Source organism: Trachurus japonicus, chromosome 17 (assembly GCF_045865225.1).
Source record: "Trachurus japonicus isolate A0001 chromosome 17, Traja_1.0".
NCBI lineage: Eukaryota > Metazoa > Chordata > Actinopteri > Carangiformes > Carangidae > Trachurus > Trachurus japonicus.
Window position 1 is genome coordinate 5,282,284 of NC_140923.1, and position 13,183 is coordinate 5,295,466.

Below are 13,183 nucleotides of genomic sequence, written 5' to 3' on the forward strand. Positions count from 1 at the left end.
ACGATACCAAAGAGCCAAGGACGGGGGGATGGGGGAGCAGGGCCGGGGAGGGGAGGGGAGGGGAGGACGGAAAAAGGACACAACCACAACTCCACGGCACCAGAAAGCGAGAGGTACCAGACCGAAGCCGAGGACACAACACTGAGGAGGAGGATGAGTTGGCGTGGGGGTGTCATGGTTACGCCCCTGGACCATATGAGGGAAGGGGAAGGAAGGGAGGGGAGGATGGGAGGATGGGAGTGGAATGGTGAAGCGATGGCCGACACAGACTCGTATCAAAGTTCAAATACTACAGCAGAAAAAAATAGAATAAAACATAACAATAATAATAGCAATAATCAATAATCATCTGCAAGCGGTGGGAAACTTCTCCAGGTGGTTTTGCTCCAGTCCTCCTCGTTCACAACAACACATCATCATTATTATTACAATTATTATCGTTATTGTTATTATCATCATAATATGGGTGGGCTAGTTAATTTCATTTTCATTTTTTTTATCATCATCATCATCTTCATCGTCGTTGAGTTAGGTACTTTACTTTTTTTCATTTCCGAAAAGAAGCTGTCCATTAATCTTGAACTGCTACGGTTTGATCCTTGCTTGGTGCCTCTGTGGCGTTGGCCTCCTTGGCCGGGGGTTCGGCGGCGGCTGGTGTTGAACTAGGTGCGGCAGCAGCGGCGGCGGTTTCCTTCGCTGGTGCTGCTGCCGCCGCCGCCGGTGCTGCTGCTGCTGCCTCCGTGGGCTTGGGGTCAGGGGAGGTGGCGGGGGCGGGGGCCGCCTCGGCTTTGGCTGCTGGTGCCGCGGGGGCCTCAGTCTTTTTGGCGTCGGCCTCATCTTTGCTCTCCGCCGCCGCCGCCTTCGCCTCGGGCTCCTTAGCAACAGGGGGCGCCGCCGCCTCTTTGGCCGGGGCGGGGGCCGCTGGTTTCTCCTCGGCCTTGGTGGGCGCCTCCGTCTTGGGCTCGGCGTTGGCGGCGGGTTTCTCGGGCTCCTTGGCGGCGGGAGCTGCGTTCTTCTCCTCCTCTTTGGGCGCCGGGGCGGCGTCTCCCGCCGGCGCCTCCTTCGCCGCCGCCGTGTCGTTGGCTACCTCCTTGGCGTCGGTGGCGGCCGGGGCCTCGTCTTTGCTGTCCTTCGGCGCTTCGCTCTCCTCGGCAGAGGCCCCCTCCGCTTTGGCATCCTTGTCTTTGGCCTTCTCGTCGTTTACGTTGTACCCCTTCTTCTTTTTGCTGAGCTTGCCTCCCATTTTGGATCTCTGGCTTCTGAAACTGAAGGAAAAAAGAAATACTTTAGTAAGGCAAGGCAAGGCATCTTTATTTATATAGCACATGTCATACCAAGGCAACTCAATGTGCTTTACATAAAGCCAAAACATTAAAGGGACAACAAGGAGTTTCTATTTGGTTATAAAAAAGTCTCACGTTAATGTGGATGAATCTACGTTACCCACACTTGTTAATGGGCCCATTTTCGATAAATATATCGTTTTGTCTCTATCGTTATTTTGTTATTATTAGTGGTGGCGGAAATGCTGGGCGAGCCAACCAGCATTTCCTTCGTGGCGAGTCATGAGAATAACGCCGCCGAATCGCCGTTTATGGTGGGAACTACGACGGTATGTGATCGTCTTCCAACCTCTGACTTTAATTCTTGATGAATGAAAACATGAGTCTGTCTTGCGCCGGTCAAAGAATTTTACAGTGCGCGCGGAGGCTCATAAATGTAGTGTGAAAACACTTCGCTTTTCCAAAACTCCTCGTTGTCCCTTTAAAAAAAGAAGCATAAAAGAGAATAAAAACAAACACAACACTAAAAACAGAGTTAAAAGCAAGAGCAAATAAAAGTAAAATAAAAGAGAATCAAAAGTACCACAGAAACAATTATGAATCAATTCATCAATGAAGAATATCCGTCCTACACCAGAAGTCAATGAGAGTGAGTGATGTTCACTCTCTCTCTCTGTGGTTAAAACTGATCAATGTTTTGCAGCAGCAGCTTCTCAGTGTGTAAAATCTGACATGTTCACATGAGTGTTAGTAAAAGAGCAGATTGCACAGAATATGCAGCAGCCATTCATTTATGGAGAGAAAAAAACATCTTGTGTTGTATTTTTGATGAGATCTCTCAGAGCGTGGCAGCGTGACCCTCCTCTGTCAGATCAGAACAAATGTTGAGGAGAAGGAAGGTTGAATAAAAACATTCCTGGACCTCAGAGACTCTGAGCGTGGCTCGTCTCTCACCTCGCGGATCAAGTGCCTCTAATTAAAAAGCGAGGGGAGAAAGAAAAAATAGAAAAATGTGCCTCAACTGCTGAAATGCCAAGAGCGAAAGGAAATTAAAATATGTGTTAGTGAGACAACACTCCTATCAAATAGCCTTTTAAGTTCCTCAGAGGTCTGCTGCAGTCAGCTAATTGAATTCACACCTCACAGACATGGAACTAATAGATTTTAATAGTTTTTACTTGTAGCGAATGAGACATGGAAGGATGTTCACTCTGCTCCAGTCAGTTAATGCTTTATAATCACACTACACATACACATCTGCCTTTATACTGTATGGAGCTTTAACACAAACATCTACCTTTATTTTGAAGGAGCTTTAACACCAACATATACCTTTATTTTGAAGGAGCTTTAACACCAACTTATACCTTTATTTTGAAGGAGCTTTAACACCAACATCTACCTTTAGACTATAAAACACTGGGAAAGAGTAAAACGTTGGACCTTTAAAGCAGACTAGTTCGTATCCGATGGTGATATTTGATATTTTTTGAAAACAAGCATCTGTTTCTTGGATCAATGAGTCCAAATAAAGGCAAAACTATCAGCATGAATCAACACTGCTCGAATGGAAAAGTATCATCCTATAGTTTTTTGTGAAACTGCCCTTTATGAATGAACTAACTAACTGCACATGAGGTAAAAACAAACAATCAAACCAAAATGGCTGCAGATGGAGCATCACGTAGAGCGGAGTATCATCAGCGTATTATTGTGTTTCTTTCTATTGGATTTTGTTGTTCAAGACTGTAGCTGATCAGCCACTAAGCAGGTAGATAGCACTGTGTGTAGTCAGGCTACACACACACACACACACACACACACACACACACACACACTTGCAGATTCTTGGCTCTGTCCTTCAACCAAAGCTCTTTTTTTCTCAGATATCACCATCTGTCTACTCGATGGGGGAGAGGATTTCAATAGCACAACAAATCAGGCAAAGAAACTCCAGAACGGTACAATGTGTTGTTTGAAATGTGTGTTGATGCTTCAAACTGCCAAAGAAAAATATTTGGCGGTTTGTTGAGCTCATGAGAAAAAAGGCAAAGGAAAATGTAGCCCACTGTGTGTATTTTTAAATTCTCTAATTTCAGAATGAAAAATAAAAAATAAAAGCTGAATCTTGAGATATGTTTTCCAGCTGTCACAGTAGTTTAGAAAGAAAACACTTCCACTCTTTATTAACTGTCAATTAAAAAGCAACAACTCAGACTCTGCTGCCACAACACCAGCTTCTTAAATGACTTTATACTAGAAAATGTGTTGATTTCATTTATTTAACTATGTGCAGCCGTTCAAGGAGAACTCACGAAGATATCAAACCATTCATAAGGAAACACTGCAGCAAAATCGAATTGACATCAAAATGACAATTTACATCTCTTAATGTAAAGAAGCACAAAATGTATTTATAATATTTATGGTGCTACAGTAGAAAATTGGATTTTAAAATAGTCTTAAACAGCATTATATTGATGCATGTGCTCTGAAATGTGATGGACGAGATTCTGCTTCATTTTTAAATCACCTGTAAAAGTTAAACCTGTTCTCCACCGACTCTGCAGGCTGCTCACAGATCAGACCTGTGAATGGGATGGAGAACGGCGGCGGTGAATCCACTCAAAATGCTAATGGCCTCCTCGTCACCGCTGACTGAATTACTCCACTATTCATGCAAAACTCTTCCCCGCGCTGCAGCGTCCAGGCGGCCGGCCGGGAACTGCCGGGGTCGCCGCCGTGCGTCCGTCCCTGCCGCTGCTTTATACGAGCCACAATAGAGGTCTCTCTCTCTCTCTTTTTCTGTGCTACCATCACATCATTTGACTCCCGGCTTGCGCTGCCAGTACAATGACTCACAATCATCTGGGGCAGGACAATGGCTGCTTTTCAGCCAAAGGCACGCTTTCTTGCTGCTGGGCGTGTGGTTGTAGTGTTTGAAGAGCTGGGGGCAGGGCCCAGACAACCTGGGGAAAACGCTCCGGGTCGGCACAAAAGACTTTATTTAACCTGCAAACTGCAGCAGGGAAACACAAAGGAAGTCCACAATGAACTTCCAGTATTTCCTTATTTATCGGAGTAATAGTAAATTTAAAAAAAGGCTTTAAAGGGATAGTTCACCCAAAATTCAAATTCCACTCATTATCTACTCACCCTCATGTCGACTAAGAGCTTTGAGAAGTTATTCGTGGCTTCTCTGAGTTACGGGGGGGTCCGCACAGCAGTATTTGTCCATATAATGGTCATCAATGGATACCAACTTTCTTCGTCCAAAAAGACACACCAAAAAACATCCAAATACCTCCATAGTGCTCGTCTGTAATGTCCCTCTTGTATTGAAGCTCCGACATGAGAAATTGTTCCGAAAAAAATGAAATACATCTATATTTTAAGCTTGTTTGTTGCGGAAGCTCCCAGTGTCTCGGTTCACTGCTCTTCCTGCCCGGCGGAACAATTTCTCATGTCGGGGCTTCAATACAAGAGGGACATTACAGACGTTTTTGGTGTGTCTTTTTGGACGAAGAAAGTTGGTATCCATTGACAACCATTATATGGACAAATACTGCTGCGCGGACCCCCCCCGTAACTCAGAGAAGCCACGGAGGACTCTGAAACTTCTCCCAGCTCTTAGTCGACATGAGGGTGAGTAGATAATGAGTGAAATTTGAATTTTGGGTGAACTATCCCTTTAAAATAAGCCTCATGATAAATTCTTGGATGCCACAGGTTTAAAGACAGAAAGACGGAGAGATGCGCTTCTCTTTTTTTTTCTCTCCTCACTTCATTTTTCAATTAATGAGGCTTTTAATGGATTTCTTGACTTTTCAAATAAGGATTTGGAATCAAGTGTCTCAATCCATTTAGACACAGTTTCATTGTTGCTGCGGCTGTAAAAAGTTAATCTGCTCCCAGTGAAAATCCCTGATCTCAATCACTGTGAAATCACGTCTTGTTCCCTGACCACAGCTCATCTACGCTCCCAAATCTCTTCAACTTCTTTTGAGGAGATGTGGAGACGCTCGGCTGTACGGGAAGTCACTGTCTGAAAGGAAACTTATGGCGAATTTCACTGATAATTATTCTTTTCTTATTTTTTTTCCACTGGGTTCAACCCAAGTAAATATTCTGCGCCTTTTCGACAAATTAAAATAATTCCCAGTGTTTTAAAGACATATATGTGACATGCTTTGGTCAAAATCCCCCAAGGATCAAACATCACAGCTCTTTTCATCCTCTCAAAACAGCCCTGTTCAGAACGGCTGGTTTCAGTGTCTGTCCCTTTAAATGCAAATGAGCCACTGCTTGCCCCGCCCCTTCTACTAGTACCAGGTATGGGTGGTATTATGCAAATTTGAGCACTAATGACATCATTGTCATCATTGTGAGGGAACAGCTCATAAAACCACATGGATTTCAACCTAGGGAGCATGAAAATAACAGATTTTTTTTGTCAATTCTCGTATTTTGGGGGCCAGAAGGCAAGACAAACATGCAAATATATGTTATAGAGCCTTCAACAAGTGATATTTCAATAATATGTCCCCTTTAAGACAGATGTTTGGACCAAAGAAGCCTTCAAAGGTTTGAGAAAGGATTTTGGATGATGTAAACTCAACGAGATGATCTTGGTCCAGTTACAAGTCAGAGAATTAAACCTTTTAGCTGCTGCTGTTGTTGTTAGCATCGTTAGCTAATAGCAGCTAATAGAAACAGGCTACATCATCGCAGGTCTACAGGTAGAAGCTGCACAATACAGTCAGTAGGACTCGGACTCAATGACACAACAACAAGACTAAGCAGCTGATACACAAGTGACCAGTGTTCAGATTTCCAACACTACACGCAGCAGCCATCTTGGATTGTGAGCTCAGGGTTAGGCCTACTGAATCCTGACCACAACGCTGATTGTAAATGGGCTCTATATGCACAGCTCCACTACTTCCTGAACTTAATGCTTAAAAACTGATTAATCAAGGTGTGTCTGAGTAGTCACAATGGTCAGACACACCTGGATTAATCAGTTTGTCCAATAATCTAAGACAGGAAACAAAGGAGCGGCATTAAAGGGATAGTTCACCCAAAATGAAAAAACAGGGGGTCTTGGCATAGCAGTGCATGTCCATATAACGGTTGCAAATGGATACCGACTGTCTTCGTAACAAAAAGACACACCAAAAAACATCCAAATACCTCCATGCTGCTCGTATGTAATGTCCCTCTTGTATTGAAGCCCTGAAATGCGAAATTGTCCCGAAAAAGTCTATATTTCAAGCCTGTTTTGTAGCGGAAGCTTCTTGAAGCTCCTCTTCCCGGTTCATCAAATTTGGACGAACTGGGAAGAGGAGCTTCCGCTACAAACAAGCTTGAAAAATAGACTTATTTAATTTTTTTCAGGACAATTTCACATTTCGGGGCTTCAATACAAGATGGACATTACATAGGCCTACGAGCAACATGGAGGTATTTGGATGTTTTTTGGTGTGTCTTTTTGTTACGAAGACTTTTGGTATCCATTTGCAACCATCATATGGACATGCACTGCTACGCCGAGACCCCCTGTAACTCAGAGAAGCCACGGAGGACTCTGAAACTTCTCCCCGCCCTTAGTCGACATGAGGGTGAGTAGATAATGAGTGAAATTTCAATTTTGGGTGAACTATCCCTTTAAGTTTAGGAAGTAGTGGAGCTGTGCTTGGAGCCCATTGTTCCCTTTCGACCCCTGAAATCAGCTGCACCTGTCGCTAAGTGGTGGTGATGTACAGTGAGTCGTTCGTCCACGCGGCTGAAGACGCCACTGAGACCCCTTCAAGGACCTGCGCTCTCTCTCTGTTCTTACATCTTAAACATCTTTCTCGGGTCCATTTATTTTCCTTGAGAGTGCACCAACGCACCATTAACACCACCTGCACTTTTCCTCGATCCTCTTTCCTCCGTGTTCAGCAGCAGCTTCCTCCCCGAGCGAGGCCCGCAGCCTGCTGAGCCCACAAAACACATGATTGATCACTGAGCACAGAGTATTTATACAACGTTATTAATCGACCATCAGATCCACGTCCGAGGAGGCAAAGTGTTTTAAGACGAGCACAACTCCCCGAAGGAGCAGATGGCTCTCTTTGGTTTTTGTTTTTTTCCTTCTTCTTCTCAAACTCTCACTCTCCTCGGCGAGTCATCTGTCACCTCACCCCTCCCTTTCCCATCCTCCCATCACACCTCCCACTTTGCTCCTCTCTTTTGTAATCCCTCCATCATCATCACTCCTACTGCTCCCTCCACTGTTTTCATGAATATGTTCGATTCCCCGTGTGAAAGTAGTAGATAGCCTACTGTGTGTTTTACTTCTATTATCCAAAGCTGTATCCATGGAAGCGCTTATTTCAACCCAAATCAAGATCACATCCAAAACCTAAACCGAGCCACGACCTTTTGTGATTGTAGCCATAGCAACCACCACTATCGCCAGTTTTCCATGACGACGACTATAAGGTCAGAAGATTCTCCTGTTCTCCTCAATGATTTTGTTGTTTCTCTTGGAGTCACATCTTTTTCCAGCTCTGGTTTATTTGCTTTGAGAAAAGTTTTAATTTCCACTCAGGTGTTGGATCCGACTGTGGAAGGACTTTAAAGGGATAGTTCAACATTTTGGCAAATTGGCCCATTGCCATAACCCCTATAGTCATAGCAGTAGGTTCGTTACCTTTAATTTTTAAGGTTTTATTTTATTTTTAGAACGGCGGAGCAGAGCCGTGAGCTGCTTAGAGCTAGGCTACGGAGGCTCATGGGATTTCTTGGTTTCCCTCATCAAACTCATCAAATACACAATCCAACAACTCCACAACGCTCTGGTGGACAAGTTGTGACCTGCACATTCACCACGCTATGAGATAATAACACAACGTTACCAGACAGAGTTGTTTTAGAGGGAAATGCAGAGACTTCTTGATGAAAAACTGTCCCTGAAGGCAACGCTCATCAGTGGTTTTGTATGAATTTCCCTCTAAAACAACTCTGTCTGGTAACGTTGTGTTATTATCTCATAGCGTGGTGAATGTGCAGGTCACAACTTGTCCACCAGAGCGTTGTGGAGTTGTTGGATTGTGTATTTGATGAATTTGATGAGGGAAACCAAGAAATCTCATGAGCCTCTGTAGCGTAGCTCTGAGCAGCTCGCGGCTCTGCTCCGCCGTTCTAAAAATAGCTTGCACCGACAATTAAAGGTAACGAACCTACTGATAGGGATTATGGCAATGGGCCAATTTGCCAAAATGTTCAACTATCCCTTTAACAGTTTCTGGATGTATGTTCTTGTCTCTTTTTTTTTCACTATAAGGTCCAAGACAAAAATTTCCCATCAGGACAATAAAGTCCATCTCTTTTTCCTCTCTGCACCATGTTTTGTGGGTCACTCTGTAATCCCCGTGTCCTGTCCCTCTGCTCGGACAGATGGAGGTCTCCAGGAGGTCCGTGGGGTCTCAGTAAATCCCCCGGCCTCTGAGCGGCGGCGAGCCCGGCCTGACTGCTGCTGCTGCATGTTGCTGTGTTTCTTCCTGCCATCCAAGATGACACGGTAAAGGTTAAAGCTGTCACCGTCCCACTCCCCCGTCAGCTCCGACACAGTCACCGCCGTCTACACCACCGGAAGAAACTCTACCTGACAGCAGCGAGCAGCAGGAGGAGGAGGAGGAGGAGGAAGAAGAGGGGGAGGGGAAGGAGCTCGGACCAAAGCAGCAACACAGATGAGGAAGATTTCTATATTTTATATTCTGTATGGGAGAAGTTATGTGGGAAATAGTAGTGAAGAAACAGCTGGACAGGGAACCGGGTAGCGGTCGCTGCAGGAGAAGCAGGTCCGTGGAGCTGATTGGTTGATTCTTATCACATGACATGCGGTGCACTGGCTCCCTCCAAAAAAGTTGAGATTTTTCCTTTTTCCTGCTACGGTGTTGCTTTGGTTGTGAGCGCACATGATGCACGTCTACAAGCTACCAACACTGCAAAAACTCTAAATCTTTCCAAGAATATTTGTCTTATTTCTTGTCAAAATGTCTCATTTCTAGTCAAAACTAATCTCTTTCCAGTTAAAATAAGACTCATCACCTAAAACTTAACTTGTTTTTAGTAGGAGATAGATTTAGATAATTTCACTTGTTTCAAACAAATTTTCAATTGAAATAAGTAGAATAATCTGCCAGTGAAAGCAAGTTTTTTGTGCTTATAATAAGAAACTTGCTCCACTATCAGATTTTTCTACTTATTTTAAGTGAAAATATGCTTGAAAGAAGTAAAATGTGTCTAAAAACAAGCTACTTTTTATGTGATGAGTCTTATTCTAAGTAGAATTAGATTTGTTTTGACTAGAAATAAGACAAATATTCTTGGTAAAATTGCAGGTTTTCAAATTTATCTGATTAATTAATCCTTTGGCAAACTGAGCGATGTGTCAGAGACCCCTGATCTATAGCTACTACATTCTACTTTCATTTCTGCTTTTGCATGAACTACATGAAAACACAAATCTTTCCTGTGACTCCTGTTCTCTGTTTCTCTCTCCATTTTCTATGTTTTGACCATCAAATGAAATCATCATATTCTATCTGCAGCTGCATCTCCACAGCTGATTAAACACTACAGACAACACTGACCAGAAGCTACAGCCCAGTACAACAGCTCCATTCATCAGCTCTCACTTTTATTGCTTCACTTCTCATTTCCATGATTTTTAGGAACCAGAATAAACAAGCTGCTGTGTGATGATGAGGATTGTAACCTTGGTCATTTGTTTGTTTGTTTGTTCCCTCTTCTGATATTGTGGCCGTGTGTGTGGTTGTGCTGACTGAGACGGTCTCTCACTCTGACTAACAACAACAACCACAACAGTTTCACCTCCTGTGTCACACTGACCTCCATTCAAACAGCTCAGAGCAGCAGTGAGCCGATCTCCAGCAGCAGCAGCAGCAGCTCACATCTTCACACCTACAGCTGCCTGAGCACCGAGGAACTCATTCAGGAGACGAGAAAAATGTATTTTCCAGCTTTAATTCTGTATCCACATGTTCACTGTTCAATAGTAATGTTTTTATTGGGAGATAAATGAAGTATTTTGACATCAAAATCAACGTTTGATGGTTCATCCTGCACTCATGGGCAGTTCAAATTAAAATCAGTCTCCAAACATTTAAAAGGGATACAGTAGTTCACCCAAAATTCAAATTTCTCAACTCATTATCTACTCACCCTCATGTGGACTAAGGGCTGGGAGAAGTTTCAGAGTCCTCCGTGGCTTCTCGGAGTTACAGCGAGGCTCGGCGCAGCAGTGCATGTCCATATGACGGTTGAGAAAGGAGCTCACTTTTCTTTCTCTGCACGGAGCCCCGCTGTAACTCAGAGAAGCCACGGAGGACTCTGAAACTTCTCCCAGCCCTTAAAGGGTTTCCATGGAGTTTTTCCTCAGTCGATGTGAGGGTCTAAGGACAGAGGATGTTGTTACGATGCCATGTAAAGCCCTTTGAGACAAACTGTTTGTAAAAACGGGCTATACAAATAAAATTGCCTTGCCTTGCCTTGCCTTAGTCCACATGAGGGTGAGTAGATAATGAGTGAAATTTGGATTTTGGGTGAACTATCCCTTTAAATTCCTCCTCAAAACTAGAACATCTACCAGTCACCATGGCAAAGTGGTAGCTGATTATAGTTTGAGAGTCTGGGCCATTGGCTGCTGTAGATGTCAATCAATATCTTCTATATGACCAACAACAGTATGAATCTGCCTTGTATGTATCTGCTCCTATAGACCGACCCCACTGAGGCTTTTATCTGTGTTATAATCACACGCTGAGGAAATCTGTAAACCTGTGACAACCTATTTCCCCCCATGTCTAATCTCTTTAATTAACAACCACCAGCTAATGTTATTATCCTGCACATCCCGTCACAGCGAAAACTCATTTTCGAGCTTATTAGTCCTTAAATGAAATCACGGCCACTTCTGTCTAATTAATTAAGTAGCCTAACGGGGAGAAGTAATAAGACACAGAAGTGACCGGGTTCTCCATCAAGGCAAGTGAACGCACCACATGACCAGGCCAGTGGCCCCAACACACAGTGATAATGGACGTTTAAATGAACATGAGACCGGACCAGACCTGGATGCAGGCCGTCTGCTCTATGGCTGGTTGCTAAGTTACAAAAAACACTACAAAAGGAGGAAAAGCAACCAATCAGGGAAGGATTTGATGCAATCAGGAAGTGAATGTGTGCAACACAAACATAGCACAAAGACGATTTAGCTGTGGTTAGCTTAGCTTAGCATCAACACTGGAAACAATAAGGAACTGCTAGCCTAGCAGTGTCGACTGTTTGTTTATGTTCACTTCAAATAATAAAAAAGGGACAGAAAAGAAATAACAGTTAAAAGAATAATAGTCTTTTATGTTCAAAAATGAGTGGAAAGATATAATAAATTCTTCATAATCTCTCCTGCTTTCCAAAGATGATAGATAGATAGATAGATAGATAGATAGATAGATAGATAGATAGATAGATAGATAGATAGATAGATAGATAGATAGATAGATAGATAGATAGATAGATAGATAGATAGATAGATAGATAGATAGATAGATAGATAGATAGATAGATCTAATTGTTTGTTAGCACCCGTGTACCAAACCTAACAGGAAGTATCAAGAGGAGGAAGATGAGCCAAGGAATAATATGAACTAAATAATAAATAAATAAATAAAGTTCCATCTGCTCAACATTTCTTTGCATCCCAGCTCAGGTCATCGTCACCGTGACAACAAGACACCAGACCCCAAAAACAATCTGTCAGACTCGTCACACTGAAGCTGTCGCTTTGTAAAAAAAAAAAAAAAAAACTGTTGTTGAACTGCTGAATAAATGAATGTAATAATAACATAGAAGAGCAGTGACGTGTGAAGGAACAGGCTGAAGTGGTTCAGGTGAAGTATCTAGTGTGTGTGTGTGTGTGTCGGTGTGTGTGTTTAAGTGTGTGTATCTGTGTGTGTGTATTTGCTCCCAACATGAGTGTGTGACGCTGTAATTCATAACACAGGCCTGAGCAGCACTTCCTCTCAGCCGGCTGATTTACGACGACTCTGTTTCACCAAACTGCAGCAGGCGAGTGCAGAGAAACTGGAGCAGAAAATCTGGCTCACACACACACACACACACACACACACATTCACATACACACACACACACGCGCGCTCTCTGCACTGAGTTGGAAGAACCCGGGTGGATGGAGCAGAGGATGCTGGGAGCTCTGAGTAGCTGAAGTGACAGATTCAGACTCGGAGTCGACGGCCGACGTTTCCGCAGACGACACTCTCACTTTCTCACCGCTCTGATTTTCTTTTCTTTTTTTTCCCCACAATGCTTTGCTATTTTAAAAAAAACGCAGCACTCTCCAAAACTTTGGCCCAGCGTTACGACATCAGAGCCAGAGACAATGCAAAAGTATTTTCTCAGTAGCAGGTAGGACGACTACAACAGTCTGTGTTGCAGCTTCTTTCATCTGTGTGCACTGAGACTACGTTTCCCATGAGGCTTTTCTGCAGAGTGCAATAACCTCCACTCCTTCTACAGGGTTTAAAGGAGAAGTGCCGTTTTTTTTACAACCTGCATAAAATACAGTGGTTTACTCACCCATATAACTTTGGTATCATAACGAGTCCTTCCCACGATATTTAGATCCAATCGAGAGCCGTGTATATCCATATAGTGGGAGTGATGGGGGCACCGAAATGCAGCCTCTAAGTAACACATTATCTGCCGCGAAACTCGTTCATTTCACCAGTATTTTGTAATGATATGCTATTGCAATTCCACAAAAACACCACTAGTTACCATCTATTCACGGACGTGCAGCGGTTTGTTGT

The 13,183-nt window shown here is 43.5% G+C and overlaps 1 protein-coding gene across 1 annotated transcript in view; it reads right to left on the bottom strand.

The window, feature by feature from the left end:
* Positions 1 to 510: 510 nt before the first annotated feature.
* The window catches only part of basp1 (brain abundant, membrane attached signal protein 1), a 57,368-nt gene continuing 44,695 nt past the window's right edge, over positions 511 to 13,183 (bottom strand). The window contains exon 2 of the mRNA XM_085805427.1: positions 511 to 1,265. Coding sequence (XP_085661553.1) covers positions 572 to 1,243 — 672 coding nt within the window. The 5' untranslated portion in view covers positions 1,244 to 1,265 and the 3' untranslated portion in view covers positions 511 to 571. The remainder of the gene's footprint in view (positions 1,266 to 13,183) is intronic.